At 39.3% G+C, this 18,990-nt stretch overlaps 1 protein-coding gene across 3 annotated transcripts in view; it reads left to right on the plus strand.

The window, feature by feature from the left end:
* Positions 1-18,642, plus strand: part of tango2 (transport and golgi organization 2 homolog (Drosophila)) — a 153,250-nt gene extending 134,608 nt beyond the window's left edge. For all 3 annotated transcript variants that reach the window (XM_048611174.1, XM_048611173.1, XM_048611175.1), the window contains 4 exons: positions 2,564-2,634; positions 6,959-7,112; positions 11,086-11,190; positions 12,093-18,642. In XM_048611174.1, coding sequence (XP_048467131.1) covers positions 2,564-2,634; positions 6,959-7,112; positions 11,086-11,190; positions 12,093-12,213 — 451 coding nt within the window. In that variant the 3' untranslated portion in view covers positions 12,214-18,642. The remainder of the gene's footprint in view (positions 1-2,563; positions 2,635-6,958; positions 7,113-11,085; positions 11,191-12,092) is intronic.
* The last annotated feature ends 348 nt before the right edge of the window (positions 18,643-18,990 follow it).

Raw genomic sequence — 18,990 nt, forward strand, 5'->3', positions numbered from 1 at the left:
TTTGTTTTACTTTTTCCCAGTGCAGACCTTTGTGTTTTGACACAAACAGCCATACATTGTAATGCCAGGCCCAAGTCATTACAGTAGTTCAGCTTTCCAAAGCAACAACTTGTAATTGCCATTACCATCGTAAAATGTCCCAAGGCATTCCAAAGGGAAATTATCAAACAAAATTTGGCACGAAGCCACATAAAGAGGTGTAAGCAATCTGAAACTCAGAGCTCACTCAAACAGGTAGCTTTTGAGGATCATCTTAAAGGGATGGAATGTCAGAACTTAGGGCCTAGGTAGTTAAGAGCAATTAAAATCAGAAATGTGCAATAGACCAACATTTAAAGAACATAGATTACTCAGTGAATTATACAAAGCAATTTGCGCTTTCACGGGCATAACTGAAGCACTGTTATACAGCTACAATGTCACCTGAGCATGTCATGATTTTAGATGTGTAATTCCTTAAGTTTCAGTTAAGTTAAAGTAAGGAACATCTATCTGTTTGTAATTCCCAAAGGGAAAACTGGTGAAAAATGAATAATATTTGGAAATGGATGCACTGGTCCTCCATTTTGAAGTTTACAAGAAAAGTTGGACCAGTCTGTGTTCATTCGCGAGTTTTACTGTTTTTCCCTTCTGAGTTTTTTTTCATTCATGGGCATCCCTGTTTGGGCCAACACTTATTGGCCATGCCTAGTTGCCCTTAAGAAGGTGGTGAGAAGGCGGTGACAAGCTGCCTTCTTGAACTGCTGAAGTCAATTTTCTGTAGGTAGATCCACAATACCCCTTATGGATGGAATTCCAGGATTTGATCCAGTGACCCTGAAGGAACAGCGATAGATTTCCAATTCTGCATCATGAGTGATAATTCAAATAAAAAAATATTAAATATTATTCCATCTTTTGTGAAGAAACTGATAGATTCTTCATGCTACTTCCTTGGTGTACCAATCAGCATGTTTAAATGAGAAGGCACGCACACAAGATTCAGTGTGGGCAGCGCAAAGAAGAGGAAGGATATTTCTCATGGACCTTAACAATTGAATAATTGGTCTCCAAGAATGGGGCTAGAGGGGAAGACTTCACAGAAGAAGAGCAAACAGAGTAAAAATATTAGAACAGCAGAAGATAAAAAGACTACAAATATAATTGATCCTGCAATTGAATAGGAAAAAAAGTAACCAAAGTCAGCATTGATCTCTAAAGAGTGAGCCTGAGATATTGATAATGTAAAACAAAAAAATGGAAGATTGGAAAAGGTATTCTGTGTCTGTTTTAATTTCTTGCCTTTATCAGTCATGGTATAGATTATAAGAACAAGGAGGTCGCGTTGGAGCTGTCCAGAACTTTGGTTAGGCCACAGCCTGAAACACCACCACCTGCAAGTTCCCCTTCTAACCCTGTCCCATCCTGACTTGGAAATATATTGTCCTTCCTTTGCTGTCACTAGGTCAAAATCCAGAGTACGGTATACATTTTTGGCCTCCTTATTTGAGAAAATAAATACTTACTTTAGAAGCAGTTTGGAGAAGTTTCACTCACCTCTTTCCTAGGATGAAGAGTTTATCTTATAAATAAAGGTTGCAGAGGTTAGGCCTGTATCCTCTGGAGTTTAGAAGAATAAGAAGCAGTCTTAATGAAAAATATAAGATCCTGAGCGGACTTGATAGGGAGAGTGCCAGGAGGTGCTCATCTTTTAGAGGAGATTGAAACTAGGAGGCAGAGTTTAAGAATAACAGGACCCCTTTTATGTCCGAGATTAGAGGATTTTGTTTTCTCTCAGTGTCATTAGAGTGCGCAGTTCTCATCCCCAGAAGATAATGGAGGCTGGGTCTTTAAATTTATTCAAGGATGAGTTAGATATATTCTTGACAGATGAGGAAGTCCAAGTTATGGAGGCCAGTCAGGAAAGTGGAACTGACACCACAACCAGATGAGTTATGATCTTGTTGACTAATGGAGCAGGCTCTTTGAGCTACATGGGCATCCACTTGCTCCAACAGTACTCTGTGAAACCCCCTTTTTTTTAAGTGGTTCTAATGGTTAATATCTATGAATCTACATTTCTTCTGATAGTTATAGGTTCCTACCTTTCTTATAATCCAGCTTGTATTTAAAAGACAAATTTTAATATGAATTCTGGTCATTACGAATGTTGCACTTTTCATCTAACTTTGTTGTGACTTGTAACACTTCACCACTCAATGTACCTACCTGAGTAAATGTCAAAAGAAAAGCTTCTCATGGGAAGTAAATTTTTTTTCCTGGCTTGGCAGTTAATGCTAGAAGCATGAAAAAATGCTTGTCAGCTGAGTCTGACCCCAGGTCAGGGGTGCAGAGTCAGGGTATTTCCCAGCTCCACAAACCTGACCTGGGAAAGTATGGTAAAGTTCCCTGCAAGTTGAGCCAAGAAATCCCAGAATAAGTACAGAGGCTGCCAGGTGTGGAGGTGGGCTTGGCAGTAGGTCTGCCATGGTGCACTGGAAAAGGAGACATCCTTTTAAGTTGTGTATTGTTATCTTAAACCCTCAGCAAAGCAAGATCTTAGACTAATCATATTTTCTTACAGTAATACCAAAGGAGATACGATGTGTTACTATGGAAATAAAAGTGGCCAGGAGCCCAAAACACTGGAACCAGGTTTGAGGTTTTGAATTTGTTTATAAAATTAACTTTCTTACATGGTGGGCATGAGCAGGTACAAAATGCAGAAATTGATCCTTTCAGAATTACATTTCTCCTCTCTGAAATCTGCACAATTTCAAATCTTACAAAAGTATTGGAATTTTCTCTCCAATTATACATCTAACTAAAACGTTAGTACTTGGCAGAAGCTGGCTGTCATTCTGACCCACACCATAGAGCTTCATGTACAAGTTATCAAAACAGCAGCACTTGTATACACAAATTAAAACTGAAAGCCAGCTTCGGACAAGATTGCCAGTGACAGCTGATCTATTCAAGACTGTCATCCTGTTCTGGAGTACCCTGTACCAAAAAGTTACCCTCTAAACACTTCTGTGCCATGTGATTTTTGAAACTGATGTTCCAGTAATGCCCTGATTCTGATCTATAGTCTGTGGCGATGTTGCTAATATGTCTGGACTAATGGTAGTTTTAATGTAATTAATCTCATCACTTTTGAGCTGGAGTGGATAAATGATCATCAAAGTTCATGCCCCTGAAAGCATCATTGGAAAGTAGATTCATCAAGATATTTGAAGAAAAGTGACTTGTTTATAATGTTCCTCAAGGTCAGTAGTCTCTTGGACACGGTCTATATTCAATGCACTAAGGGTTGAGATTTGTGTAAGATACCAGACAACTGCAGTTACCCACAAAGTTTTAAACTGCAGAAAACATGGAGATTATTTTAATACTTGTGTAGGTCTTGTATATTTCAGTACATTTTATGAAGGGTCTGTGCCATAATGACCAGAGATGGATGAATCAAGAGGCTAAATGCTTATTTGGAGGAGGGCTAAGTATGGGTGCAGGCACGTGTCAAAATTACATTTCTGGAGGGTGTCATGTCAACATTATATATTCTACATGCATTTGGAAAGGAAAAGATTAATTAAGGATAGTCAGTATGGCTTTGTGCGTGCGAAATTGTGCTTCACAAACTTGATTGAGTTTTTTGAAGAGATGACCAAGAAGATAGATGAAGGTAGAGCAGTGGACATTGTATTGATGGATTTCAGCAAGGCATTCGATAAGGTTCCACATGGTAGACTGGTTAGTAAAATTAGATTACATGAGATCCAGGGAGAGATAGACAATTGGATACAAAATTGGCTAAATGGTAGAAGACAGAGGGGAGTAATAAAGAGTTGTTGCTTAGTCTGGAAGCCTGTGACCAGTGGAGTGTTGTGACGATTGGTGCTGAGTCCACTGTTGTTTTTCATTTAATTGAATAATTTGGATGAGAGTATAGGAAGCATGGTTAGTAATCTTGCGGATGACACCAAAATTGGTGTTATAGTGGACAGTGAATAATGTTATGTAAGACTAGAACAGGATCTTGATCAACAGCACCAATGGGCCAAGTAATGGCAAATGGAGTTTAATTTAGATAAATGCAAGTGTTGCATTTTTGTGAGACAAACTAGGGCAGGACTTGCACTATTAATGGTAGGGCCCTGGGGGCGGAGGGTTGTCAAACAAAGAGATCTGGGGTGCAGGTACATAGTTCCTTGAAAGTGGTACCACAGGTAGATAGTGTAGTGAAGCAGGCAGCAGGCATGGTTGCCTTCATCAGTCAAAGCATTGAGTACAGGAGTTGAGACGTCATGTTACGTCTGTACAAGACTTTGGTAAGGCCACATTTGGAGAACTGCTTACAATTCTAGTCGCCCTGCTATAAGAAGGATGTTATTAAGTGGGAAGAGCACAAAAAACATTTACAGGGATTTTACCAAGATTGGGGGACTCCAGTTATAAGGTGAGGCTGGATAGGCTGGGACTTTTTTCCCTTAAAAAGTAGGAGGCTGAGGGGTGACCTTATAGAGGTTTATAAAATCATGAGGGGCATAGATATGGTGAATAGCCAAGGTCTTTTCCGCAAGGTAGGGGAGTCCAAAACTGGAGGGCATCGGATTCAGGTGAGAGAGGAAAGATTTAAAAGGGACCTGAGGAGCAACTTTTTCAACAGAGGGTGGTACGTATGTGGAACTAGCTGCAAAAGGAAGTGGTAGAGGTTAGTACAATTATAACATTGAAAGATATTTGGACAGGTACATGGATAGGATAGATTTAGAGGGACATGGGCCAAACACAGGCAAATTGGACTAGTTCAGTTTAGGAAAACTGGTCAGCACTGACAAGTTGGCTGAAAGGTCTGTTTCTGTACTCAATGACTTTATGACTCTAACATTTCTGGTATTATATACAATTTTGGAAGGTAGCATAAAGATGGGGTATCAGGAATTCATTTGTCTCTGATAAGCTGCCCAGTAAGCTCCTTTAGGATTTGTTAATGGGCCAGAGAGTGCCATAAGTCTCCAAACCCAAGCACTCTGTTGGATATTAACACATACCTGTGCCAGGTTCAATGCAGGGAACTGCAAAGATTTTTTAACTCAGGCAATTTTTTTCCCTGCAGGGATTTCCCAATGAGACACAATGCCGTTTGGCTAGCCCTTTTACCACTTCTGTGAGCCTTAAGGCTTCTGACCCTCCAAAGTTCTGCTTCCTCTTTTGTGCAAGGCAGCAAGAGAACCCCTTTTTTTTTTGATGCACCTGCTGCAACAGGCATTTTCTGTTCTGTTCCAAAGCTCAACACTACTAGTTAGGCATCAAACTCACCTCCAGACTAATTGGAAGATTAAGATTTAGGTATTGCATCATTATAGCAATAAAGGCATAGAGCAGAACCTGGAACTAATCTGGCTGTCAGGATCCAAATCCTACATTGAAAATTAACTCACCAAAATCTTCCGTGCTAGTGCCGTTTGCTGATAATGTAGAGGTGACCTATTCTACTTGGTGACCTGGTAACTGTGAATCATAGAAACATACAGTACAGAAGAGACTCTTGGGTATCGCATCTGTATATACTACCACCTAGTCCCACTTTCTCACACTAGACCAATAGTCTTGAATTTTTACTCTTCAAGTGCTCATCCAAGTACCTATTGAAAGGTTGTGAGGTTTTCTGCCTCAAGCACACCCCTAGACAGTGCAGTTCAGACACCCACCAAGCTCTGGGTGAAAAAGTATTTCATAAATTCTCCTCTAAACCTCCTGCCTTTCACTTTAAAATGATGCTCCTTCGTATTGACCCTTTGACTAAGGAGGGAACTGCTGCTTTCTATTCACCCTGCCCATGTCCGTTATAATCCTATACCCCTCGATCAGCTTACCCCCAAACCTTCTCCAATCCAAAGAAGACAACCTGAGCTTATCAAACCCGTCATCTAGCTAAAATGCTCCATCCCAGCAACATCCTGGTGAATCTCCTTTGCAGTCCGTCCAGTACAATCATATCCTTTCAACACTGAGGTGATTAGAACTGCACACAGTACTCCAGCTGTGGTCTAACCAAACTTCTGTACAACTGCATCATGACATCCCTGCTCTTATAATCTAGCCACAAACGGTAAAGTCAAGCGTCTCATATGTCTTCTTAACTACACAATTAACCAGCCCTGCCACCTTCAGGGATCTGTGGGCAAGCACCCCATGATCCCTCTGTTCCTCCAAGCTTCCTAGTGTCTGCCGTTCATTGAGTACTCTCTTTATCTTGTTCTTTCTTCTAAAGGGCACCACCACACATTTATCAGGGTTAAATTCCATCTGCCACTGATCTGCCCATCTGACCAATCCATTTGTATCTGCCTGTAATCTAGTGCCTTTTTCCTCACTGACAACTGCCCAGCCTCTGTGTCATCGGCAAACTTACTTATCCCCTACCACATTCTCATATACATCATTTATGAATATCACAAACAATAAGGAACCCAGCACTGATCCCTGTGGTATACCACTGCTCACCAGGCTCCAGTCACACAAACAGCATTCTACCACAACCCATGACTTCTGTCACTGAGCCAAATTTGGATCCAACTTGTTAAGTTACCCTGGATCCATTGAGCTTCTGCCTTCTTTATCAGTTTTGGGATCTTGTCCACATGAATTGCATCAACTGTCCCACCTTTATCCAGGCGCTTGGTCACCTCCTCAAATTTCCATTAGATTTGTGACGCATGACCTCCCTCTGACAAAGCCATGCTGACTATCAAAAGTATTGTTGCACTGATCAAGTCACATTTCTGTTACTGGTTTCATTGGCGGGACCAGTAACTCAGTCATGACTGGTTCCAGGATCTTGAGAAGCGTAGCTGTCAGGAACGTTGACTTTCTGTTTGAGTCAGCAAAGGGTCTTTGGTGATACCCAAAGCTTCTGTATTCAGTCAGATTCATGGAATCTTTTTCATTGTTACTTTTCTTTTAATACCTCTAGGTATTTATGGGCTTTCGAACAGCCTTCTTGAGACTCCATGGAAAAAACTTGTTCATGGAAAAAAACTTTTCACAGATACAATTAAACAAAGCAATGAACTTTCGCAAGAGAATTTGGTACAAGAACTCATCAATGTGTTGAACAATGAGGAGTTGTAAGTACTAATGGCAATGTTTGTCTTAAAACTGGTTTAGATATGTAAATATCAGAAGTGAAAAAGTAACTGCTCAAATGGCTGGCTTGATACGGCACTGCCATTAATGGTTTGAAATAAAAGAGACTAGAAGACTTAACTTTGACTATGAGTTGTAAGCTAGCACAACAAAAGGGCTTCAAAACTAGCCTTAGCACACATGGCCTGTAAACAGAAACATCAGTCATTGCTTCCCCATCTGATTGTATTTTCATTGGTGTCTGAAAAATGCATGTGACCATCGGGGCTGACCAGAATTAGACTCAGCTGTGTTGATCTCTGTCACAGAATAGTGATCATGGATAAGGCTGTCCAATGGAACAGTCATCATCTGGGTGAGGTACATGAGAGTTATTGACACGTGTAAAATTCTTTCCAACAATGATAAGACCATAAGATATAGCAGCACAATTGGCTGTGGGCCCATTGAGTCTGCTGTATCATTCGATCATGGCTGATCTGTTTTTCAACTGCATTCTCCTGCCTTCTCCCTGCAAACCTTGATCCCTTTACCAAACAAGAACTAATCTATCTCTGTCTTAACAACTTGGCCTTGGCAGCCCTCTGCAGAAATGAATTCCACAAATTAACCACACTATGGCTAAAGAAATTCCTCCTCGTCTCAGTTGTGAAAGGTCATCCCTTTACTCCAAGGCTGTGCCCTCAGGTCCGAGTCTCTCCTATGAGTGGAAATATCATCTCCACATCTACTGTATCCAGGCCTCTCAGTATTCTGTAAGTTTCAATCAGATCACCCCTCATTCTTCTAAACACCAGGAGGTATTGACCCAGAGTCCTTAACCACTGCTCATAGGACAAGCCCTTCATCCCCAGGATCATCCTCAGGATCCCTGCAATGCGAGCACATTCGTAGACATGGTGCCCAAAACTGCTCACAATATTCCACATGTGGTCTGACCAAAGCCTTATACAACCTCAGCAGTACATTTCTGCTCTTGTATTCTAGCCTTCTTGAAATGAATGCTAACATTGCATTTGCCTTCCTAACTTGCAATTGAATTTCCATGTCAACCTTAAGAGAACCCTTTTGTGCTTCAGCTTTCCAAAACCTTTCCCCTTTTAGAAATATTTTAGAAATATTATATCTAAAATAAATATTTTAGACAATATTCCAAGCCTCTATTCTTCCAGCCAAAGTGCATAGCCTCGCACTTTCCTACTTTATATTTCACCTTTCCCCTCTCAGAAAATGGTCTACTCCTCTATTCTTCCTGCGAAAATGCATAACTTCACACTTTCCTACATTATATTCCATCTGCCACTTCTTTGCCCAGTTTCCTAGCCTGTCCAAGTCCTCTACAGCCTTCCCACTTCCTCAACACCACCTGCCCCTCCACCTATCTTTGTGTCATCTGCAAACTTAACAACAATGCCCTCAGCTCCTTTTTCCAGATTGTTAAAGTTCAATGTGAGCAGTTGTAGTCCCGACACTCCTGCAGAACTCCACAAGTCATCAGCTGCCATCCTGAAAAAGACTCCTTTTTTTAAATCCCTATTCCTTATTTCTGCCAGTCAGCCAATCTTCTATTCATGCCAGTACCTTGCCCCTAACACCATGGGCTCTTATCTTATTTAGTAGCTTTCTTTGCAACACCTTGTCCAAAGCCTTCTGGAAATCCAAATACATTACGTCCACTTGCTCTCCTTTGTTTAACTTGCTCGTTACTTCCTCAGCGAGCTCTAACAGATTTGTCAAGCATGACTTCCCCTTGACGAAGCTGGATTACTACTTCTCCAGCGTCATTTTCCAACAGTCCAATGTCCATTATTTCCTCTGTCTTACTTTTTAGATACCTAAAAAATACTTGCAATCTTCTTTTATAACACTAGCTAGCTTACTCTCCTATTTCATCTTCTCCCCACTATTGCTTCTTTAGTTATCGTTTGCTGGGTTTTTAAAGGCTTCCCAATCCTCAGGCTTCTTACTAATCTTCACCACATTGTATGCTTTTTCTTTTGCGTTTATGCTATCTATACATGACTTCCCTTGTCAGCCATGGTTGCCTTGTCTTCCCTTAATATGTTTCATCTTCCTTGCGATGAATTTCAACTATGCCTCCTGAATTACCTCCAGGAACCCCTGCCATTGCTGCTTCACTGTCTTTCCAGTTAGGTTCCCCTTCCAATCACTTCTGGCCAGCTCCTCCCTCATGCCTATTGTAATACCATTACATCTGATTCCAGCTTGTCCCTCTCAGATTGCAGGATGAATCCTATCGTATTATGGTCACTTTTCCCTAATCATGTCTGCCTCATTACACATCAACAAATCCATAATTGCCTAGTAGGCTTCACCACAAGCTGCTCCAAAAACCATCTCATAGACATTTCACAAATTCCTTTTCTTGAGATCCTCTACCAACCTGGTTTTCCCAGACCTCCTCATATTGAAGACCCCTTTGATGATTGTAATAGTGCCTTTCTTACGTACCTTTTATATCTCCTGATTTATTTTCTTTAGGGTCTTTTTTTCCTTTGTGGTTCCTCAACTCTACCCACACAGATTCTACATTTTTGGACTCTAGATCACTTCTTACTATCAATTTAATTTTATTTCTTACTAACAAGGCAACCCCATCACCTCTGCCCATCTGCCTGTCACTTTGATAGGATGTGTCCTTGGATATCTAGTTCCCAGACCTAATCCCCTTGCAGCCACATCTCTGTAAGACCCACAACGTCGTACCTGTCAATTTCAATCTGTGCTCATTTGCCTTGTTTGATAGACTATGTGCCTTCAAGTACAACACCCTCAGTTCTGTATTGACTGCCCCCCTTCTCATAGTTGCCCCCCTCATCTGCTGTGTCTGAAGTTAGATTCCTGAGCCTATTACTTGTTCTGGAAACTTTAACAACCGCTGCTGAACCGTTGCCCCTTTAAATGTTTCCATAATTTTCCATGTAACTGAACCCACCCCCTTACTATTTAGTTTTGTTTTGGAATCTAGATGAGAGCCTTTCCTTTGAATCTGAGTAAGGTTGCTCTCTTCTTCCCTAAATTTCTCCACCTTTTCACTTCCAGTTCCAAGATTATAATTTTAAACCTTATTCCAGAACATGGACCTATATAATCTAGACTAACATTTAAATGTTCAGAAAAAGTAAGAACTGCCAATACTGGAGTCAGAGATAACATGGTGTGGAGCTGGAGGAACACAGCAGGCCAGGCAGCATCAGAGGAGCAGGAAAGCTGACGTTTCAGGTTGGGACACTTCGGACCCGAAATGTCAACTTTCCTGCTCCTCTGATGCTGCCTGGCCTGCTGTGTTCCTCCAGCTCCACGCTGTGTTAACATTTAAATGCTGTTGGTTTCTGACTTCCAGCACATTGTTAAGTCATCACTTAGATAAATAGTATTGTGATCTCCAAAGTTTAAAAAGTGCACAACAGAAGTTCACTCAATGAAATTAAAGTAGAAATGCACTGGTATTGCTTTTTTGTGTGCACTGTTTTCATGCTGTCAATTCATGTAAAATAAAGAATATAACACTGGTGTTAAACCAACATATTTACAAATCTTTTAAATATCTGAGGATGAGTTCTACTGATCTGACATTTGCCAGCATTATGACTATTTTTAAGTTTTTTGCTCACTTTTATTATATTATTCCATCTACATTCTCAGCACTGATTTTCAGTTGATGAGCACTTTTGAGTTAGATGCTAGTCAAGAATGCAACTCAAACTAAGGCTCTTTGGGAGTGCAGTACAGTGCCATGCTGCATCAGGAATTCTTGCCCAGTCAAAAGATTACTTAATTAGGTCTTAAAGATGGAACATCTCATTGTGGTAAAGTTTGAGGAAAAAAAAACTATTGATTTATGCCAGATGATTCTAAGCAAATCCAAGCAGATTGACAACATAATTAGGTGTTGCACTGTTTGATAACAGATTTTTATCATTTTTGTACCAGCCAGTTGCCAGCTCCTGACATAGAGGAGCAGGGTCAAGATTTCATTCGGCCGATACTAAAGGAGATTTCAGCATTGTTTGTCCGCACTTCCTTTTATGGCACCCGGTAAGTTTCTCATATTGAGTTGGAGTCAGCATTATTCTGTTTCACCAGTGGTATAAAAGCTAAATAATAATACATCCGTACCATAGCACAGTGTTTTTCGATTAAAGAAGAACCATCAGATTGAACTCTTTCAACCAGCTGGTACCCTCGGTTCCCCTAGAAGATTGCAATTTACTTTTGAGACATTGTACTCGGAAAGTAATAGAGTGTATGTGCGCAATATGCGCGCGCCACACACACACACAGTTTTCATGGAATCAAGGAAACAGAGCTGAAGGTGTAGGCATAGACAACCTGCACGCTGTCAGTTATTACGGAGAGATGGTGGGCTGAATGAGACTGCCTAAGAGTATATGCATACAAATCTTTTACTGCTTCCTCATTTGATTTGAGTGTTGCATTCTGCCCAGCAGGTTCTGTGCTGTTGGCCTGCTGAATACTCAACTGAATATCTCAATAATCAAACTTTTAGGGATTATCTTTTACAAGTTCTATTGAAAATCTACCATCCTGTAAAGTGTACAACCCCAATTCCTGTGGTTGGTTCAAGATGAATAACAAACTAAATGTAAAGAAGAAACCATGAAACCATCAAGTATTTCGATGGCTACAGCTTTAGTGAATGAGAAAGCTGTTGTAGTTTTATTTCTTTAGCTAATGGACTGCATAGCCCTCAAAGTGTTAACACTCATTTGTTTAATCTACATCCCTTCATACATTTTTTGACTTGCTACAGTAAGAAAGGCACTCAGTACTTCGGTGGTCATTGGATGGAACTTCGTTCCATTTTATGTTGTTTTTCTTTGTGACATTTGTTCCCTTTCTGTTTTATATTTTTGTTTCTCTTTTAACTTCAAAGTTCTTTTAAGTTCATTGAAAGGTTTGATTTATTTCATTGTCAGGACAAACACAGTCATCCTCGTTGATGCAAAAGGTCACGTAACCTTCACAGAGCGTACTATGCTCAACTGTGACGTTAACCAATGGAAAGTCAGCTCCTTCCAGTTTGAACTTGAGATTTAACAGCTTTCCATTCAATGCACAGTAAAAAAAAGAAAGGAATGGAGAACAAAGTTGAATGGAAATGAAAGCATACTTCACAGATCCTGCAGGTTTCTGGGGCACTATGGATGTAAATGTTTGATTAAATCGTACTGCAGCCTAGCAACTGCCATGCTTTAAAATGCACAGTATCTTTAATGCTTCATGGTGTTCCATATATTTATGGTCAATGTTTGTATGTATTTCTCAGCGAGTGTATCCTATTGAATGTCTGTGGAAATGTGTGTTCATTGTATAATTGTGTTTGTCTGTGTGCAGTCTCTATCTATGTATTTGTGCGAGTGTGAATGCATATATTACCTGGATCTTATGTTTTTGGCAGGATGAGGAAGGCAAAATAGAAAATGAGTGATCTGCTCACTCCTTTCTCTGCTCTCTCCATTTCAGTCTATCCAACCAAGAACCAGATGGCCACTTATTGTCTTTCTGGCAGAGGGTAATGCTGCAAACAGGAAGTCAGTCACAGCTACAGTCCTTTGTTTATTGTCGGCCCAAAACATATCTAAGATGATTTTTTTTTAAAATCACATGCAGATGCCGCCACCCTCCCTGGAATAATCTGCTGTTACATTGAAGCATGGACCCATTGTCAGGACTATTTCTTCTACCCTTGTGTCACTGCATCTAATGCCATAAACACCCAACCCAAGCTCAAAATCTTGTTAATTAGGAATTACGCAGTCAGGCCGCTGATTTGCATGTCCGCTTGGCTTCTGTAATTTCAGAGACTGGTGTGATGATGTCATGTTTCCAACAAAACATCAAAACATTTTACGTTCACGTAGCAATGGGTGGTTGGTGGTCTGCCTGATTTGTGGTTGCAAAATCCAGCTGTGTGTTTGTGTGTGCATGTGAATGTGCAGGTGTGTGACTGTAAGTGTGTGGATGGAAAGCTGCTTTTATTTGTTCCAGACAAAAAAACTGCAGATGCTGGAATCCAAGGTAGACAAACAAGAGATTGGAAGAACACAGCAGGCCAGGCAGCATCTGGAGGAAAGGAGCAGTCAACGTTGTTTGTTCCAGCTTGATTAATAATTCTACCATTGTTCAGTGCAGTTGTATTCTTAGAAATAATGCGGGTCATTTCAGCTTATTTACTTTTTTTTTAAACAAGTTGACCATACTTTTATGTGGAATATTAGGATTAAGACAAAAATGTGTATTTTTTCTACCCGTCCTCCACAGTTTTTCCATTCCTATAAATCTTTGCCCTCCCATTCATCCACAGTTGTGAGCAATTGGTGGCTGATTGCCTAGCTTCTGCTATATAACTCGGTGACCAGCCACAAGAGGACATTTAGGCTAACCAGGCTAACTTTCTGCTGAACATTTTTACTTTCCTTGACATGTGGGGTAGGCTTTCCTCAGGGTAATCTCAGCACTACTGCACTCCCAGCAGGAAGGCACTTTGGAACAGAATGTGGCTGAGTAAATCATGACAGCACTGGTAGTTCCCTCTCACACAACCTGTGTTCCTGTTGGGAACTTGCTTCAAGCTGCACTATTCAGGGATAGCATTATTAGTATGATATGCTATTCTCGAGACTGAAGGACGTAAATTATAAAGGTGGAAACGTTATCATGGAAAGGTGTTAAAATTGTTGTCAATTGATTTTTCTTAATCTTTCAAAGAAGGGAGAGAATAATGACAGCCTTCTCCATGAACAAATGGTATTCATTGTCAATTCTAAAAGTGTATAAGTGACTATATTATACTGAATGTTATTTTTAGAAATGCATTAGATGCACAAAACATTTTTGATTAATTATTTGAACATGCCAACAATGAAAGTTAACTGTTGGTAGCTGCAGTCTTTCATTTGATTCAATAAAATGACACAGGAAAATCCACCCATATTAAATCCATATACAAGGTGCTGCAATTCCTGTCTGTGTGTCATTATTGAAAACAGAATGAAGTACAGAGCCTTCAAATTAGTTCCAGGGCTTCTTAGAAACTGTTTTTCCGACTCAGGTCTGTAATAGATTTTTATTGTTGAATCATACAAACTAAGGAGGGGTCTCTTGATTGCCTTCATAAAGGCCAAAGGTGGTATGGCTTCAGTTTCATTCCCCATTTTGTGCAGTGTTACTGATCTTAGTCGACAAGGCATTAGGAGTGCAGCAGTTTGCATCGGTGGGAAAAACTGTCTGAATCCATGCTTGGTATGTACTGACACCTGCTGGGAAGTGTGTGTGTCTATGTTTTGAGTGGGTGAGGGTTAATGGACTCAGCCTTGATAACAGTGGGAGGTCAGATAGGCAGACAACCTTAATATGTGACAAATAAATATTTCAAATGAGATACTGGAGAATGCCCAATGATTCTGGAACAAAGAATCAATATTTTCAGGAGGATAAAACATTTCTGGCAAAGTTGGGAGAGGGAAGAACTGTAGCTGATGTGGTAGAAGGCAAAGCCAGCTTGTCCAAATGAACAATTCCCAAGTTTCAGTTTTTATCTGTCATTTGGGAAGGTTGAATAAAGTCAAAAGAGACTTAATTGACTTTGATTGTGGCCATTTGTGTTTGATATAAGAGAAGTGGTGTAAGCTTGGAACAGGTAATTTCCAACCTCTGAAATGAATGCAAACAGTGTGAGGAACATACCAGAAGGGAAGATGCTGGGGTAAGGAAGAAATCTCTTGGACAAGTCAGATATACATTGTTTTACAGGGATAATGATCAACATAAGAATGAATGGATTTTTCAGCAACTGTGAGACTCTCAACAGATGTCATCTCTTTTTTTTTAATTTCTAATTCTGGAAGTCAAGAGATTGGTTGAAGGGTTTATCTACTGTCACAGAAACATTATTGTGCTGGAAGAATGAGCTTAAGAATGGGTTCTGATTTGTTTGCCCTATCTGAATTAAGTCAGAAGTCATACGACACTAAGTTATAGTCCAACAGGTTCAGTTGAAATCACAAGCTTTCAGAGTGCTGCTCCTTCATCAGGTGAAGTGGAAGGAAGCAGCAGTGTTCCAAAAGTTTGTGATTTCAAATAATCCTGTTGGATTATAACCTGATGTCGTGTGACTTGTGACTTTGTCCACCCAGTCCAACACTGGTACCTCCACATCATGGCTATATGAATTAAGTTAAATGTGTGCAATGCTACCATTCCATCGATTTTGGTTTTTTTTTCCCTCCAATTACTTCTACAATAATTGTAGAGGAGATTGGTTTTAAGTGCTGCTTTATATGATTGGATTTAATTACCTGTATTGCTAATTGGAGCTATTATCTGGATTTAGTTTGTACTGCACTTTTGAAACGAGCGGAAATAGACAATTCAACCCCTTGAATTTATTCCAACAATCTATTAAATTACGTTGAAATGTACCACATTTCTACTTATCTGCCTTTATTCCAATCCTTTGATACACGTAACTAACTACAATCTATCAAAAACAAACTTGAAAATATGAATTCAACAGTATTGCTCACATTTTGAAGGCGATGTAGTTTTAGAATTCACTAATCCAGCTGGAAACAATCTTCCTAATTATGGCAACTAGTTTTGGATTCCATGCTAGAGCAAATGGTTTAATTGCATCTACCATATCAAGCTGTAGAGTCATAGAGTCATACAGCACAGAAAAAGACCCTTCGGTCCAACTTGTCTATGCTGACCAGATATCGTAAATTAATCACAGTCCTATTTACCAGCATTTAGCCCATTTGCCTCTCAACCCTTCCTTTTCATGTACCCATCCAGATGCCTTTTAAGTGTTGTAATTGTACCAGCATCCACCACTTCATCTGACAGCTCGTTCTCTGCCCTCTGCATGAAAAAGTTGCCCCTTAAGTTCCTTAGTTATTTTCAATACCTCCAATAAGTTGCCCATCAAAATCAATGAATTATAAGCCAAGTGAATACAATCTGCCTTTTTGAATTAATCCTTTAAGATATAGTAGTATCCTTTGTCGATATGCACTGTACCCCTTCCAAAATTAATGTATTTTTCCTGGGATTCGGAACTTTGTTGGAGTCTGATGAAGATTCTGTACAACTGAAGCATCACTTCCTCCACATTATATTCCTCATTGTGTTGAAGGCCAATATTCCATTACCATATTTGATTGCTTTTCATACCCATACAGCAACACAAAAACGTGAAGCCCCTTTATCCTTCTCAGTTGTATAACAATAGAACTATGTGTCTCTAGTCAATGGTTACAGAAATTAAAGGTACATTTCTACAGCAGACTGGCCCAGTTGCACTGGAAAAAAACATGAATAGGCTAAAGTTCCAATGATTAAAAATAGTCATAAAGCTTTCATTTTCCAAAATAAAAAATGCTAGAGATCACAACGGGTCAAGCTTTCTCCCCATGTGTCTGTCCTCGGCATGATACAGTGCTCCAGTGAATCACAGCGCAAACCGGAGGAATGACATCTCATCTTCAGACTAGGCACTTCACAGCCTTCTGGACTTAATATCAAGTTCAACACGTTCAAATTGTGAACTCTCTCCCATTCCTTCCCTTTCTTTTAGGTTTACTTGTTACATTCTCTGTTACCAAGTATTCTCTCCTCTCTCCCCATCCCACTTGGACTGTCTGTTCTTTCCAGTCTGGCAATTAGACACACCATTGTTCTGCGATTCTCACATTCCAATCATTTAATCTGAACCATCAACATCCTTTCTCTCCCAGGATTCTACCCCCACCTCCCAACCTGCACTACTGCATAAATGCTGCCCCCTCCACACTTCATGTCAGCTCTGATGAAGAGTCATCTAGACTCGAAACGTTAGCTTGCTTTCTCCCCATGGATGTTGCTGACCTATTGTGATCTCCAGCATTTTTTTGTTTTCAGCACAGATTCCAGCATCTGCTGTAATTTGCTCCTTTTATTTTTCAAACCCTGGCCTGCTCGGGAATCAATTAGCTATGCCATCAATTCAACATTATCACAACCAAACAGGTTCAGAGAAATTTATTTATGTAAAGAATTGTTGGGAGATATTATATTTTGCTGCAGTAAGTATTTGTAGCAAACATAATTCCATCTTCTAACAGAAAAGTAGATAAAGACTTTAAGCAGAGGAAGGTACAGAGCTATGGAAAAGTGGTAAGGCAGAGAAATTAATTTTGGAGTGCTGTTGCCAAAAGCCAGCACAGCGCTGAATGGCCTCCTCATGCACTCTAAGGTTTTGTTGCCTTCTAACTGTTCTGCTTTCTCCTCATTTGGTTTTCCTTTCCTTTTTTCATTTTCTTTGATTTTCTCTCTCTTTTATAGTTTCATATTCATGACTGACTTCCTCCCTTTATTTCAGTATTCCTCATTTCTTTGATCTTTCTATGTGAAAATGAGACTGAAAGCAAACAGCAGAAAAATGGAAAAGTAATACAATACAATGAATAACTTGTACTTTGGATGCTGGAGGGAAAATATGAGACAGGATAAAAAAAGGGAAAAGAAAAGAAACAAGAAGGAATTGAAAGGAAAATGGTGAAATAAATCGCAACAGAAGATAGGACAGATTAGTAAAAGATAAATAAAGGTAAATGAGAACAGACTAAAATTGAAGAATAAGTAGTTAAATTAAAAATTAGAATGTCTTAATACTTGAAATCATAACATCCAGGAAGGTTCTGAAAATCCTTTTCTAATGAGAATGGGAGGAAATCTGCTTTTCCCATAGTTAATGGTATTAATGAAATGATTTGATCCATGCAAATCCTGAGAATGCTATTTCCTTCTCAGATTACCAATTGTGAAGAAAATGTGTCTTTTTTTCATTATAAAATGAATTTCTGACTTATGGTTTTGTTTTTATAAATGTCACCAATATAGAAACCCCCTAGCATTTGCAATAAACCTCTTTATTTTGAATGATAATGGTCTCTCGAAGTTAAATTACCTTTTCATGTCATAATCTAAAAACTGTCCCTTCAACCTAACTTGTCTTTTCAAAAAATCACAAGTAATTTTAGCTACTGCTATACTTTCACAAATGCCAAGACATATACCTTTGACATAAGCAGTTGATTATTTTGTCAAGTTCTGCTCAGTTATATTCCAAATGTCATATTTTTGTGTACCAAGAATAATGTATTAGATATAGGTATCAGCAAATGTCACTGCAGGGACTTTTTGGGGTGATTCACTTGAATTCAGAATATATTGGTGCAATTCTACAATTATTTGAGCGGTATATGTCATCATTCGTGTGGTCATAACTGCAAATCTTAGCATCTTCTTGTTGAAGTTAATTCAACAGCATAAACAAATTTAATACATAGTATTTTACAATTCAAAGTTTCTTTTTCCATAACAATACAAAATAGAATTTTGCATTTCCTAATGATTGTTCTTAATTACTAAGTTTGTAATAAAATGTTACGTACCAGTATCAATAAAAGTTGTTCTAATTAGAAACTTAGTGTTGAAAATAGTGTCACTTCCCTTTCTCAACATAATCTTCTCATTAAAAAATTATCTTACTTTACATATTTTGAAGAAAATTCCTCCGATCTGCTCCTACCTGACAAGTATTGGTTTGCAGGATATAAGTTGGAAACCCTGTAGTCTATATGTACCAAAATGGAGTTTCTGCCACATTTGTAGCAAGATATTGTAATAAGAGTGGATCTGAGAAATTTCTGTGCGTGGTCAATTTTGTTTTGTGTTCCCGTGAATATTTTCAATGATTTATTTAATAACCTCCTAAGACGCATGACATCAGGCAAGGTGATCAGAGGATCAGGATGCTAGAGGGAGAAATGA

The sequence above is a fragment of the Rhincodon typus genome, chromosome 24 (genome assembly GCF_021869965.1).
Source record: "Rhincodon typus isolate 14 chromosome 24, sRhiTyp1.1, whole genome shotgun sequence".
Lineage (NCBI taxonomy): Eukaryota > Metazoa > Chordata > Chondrichthyes > Orectolobiformes > Rhincodontidae > Rhincodon > Rhincodon typus.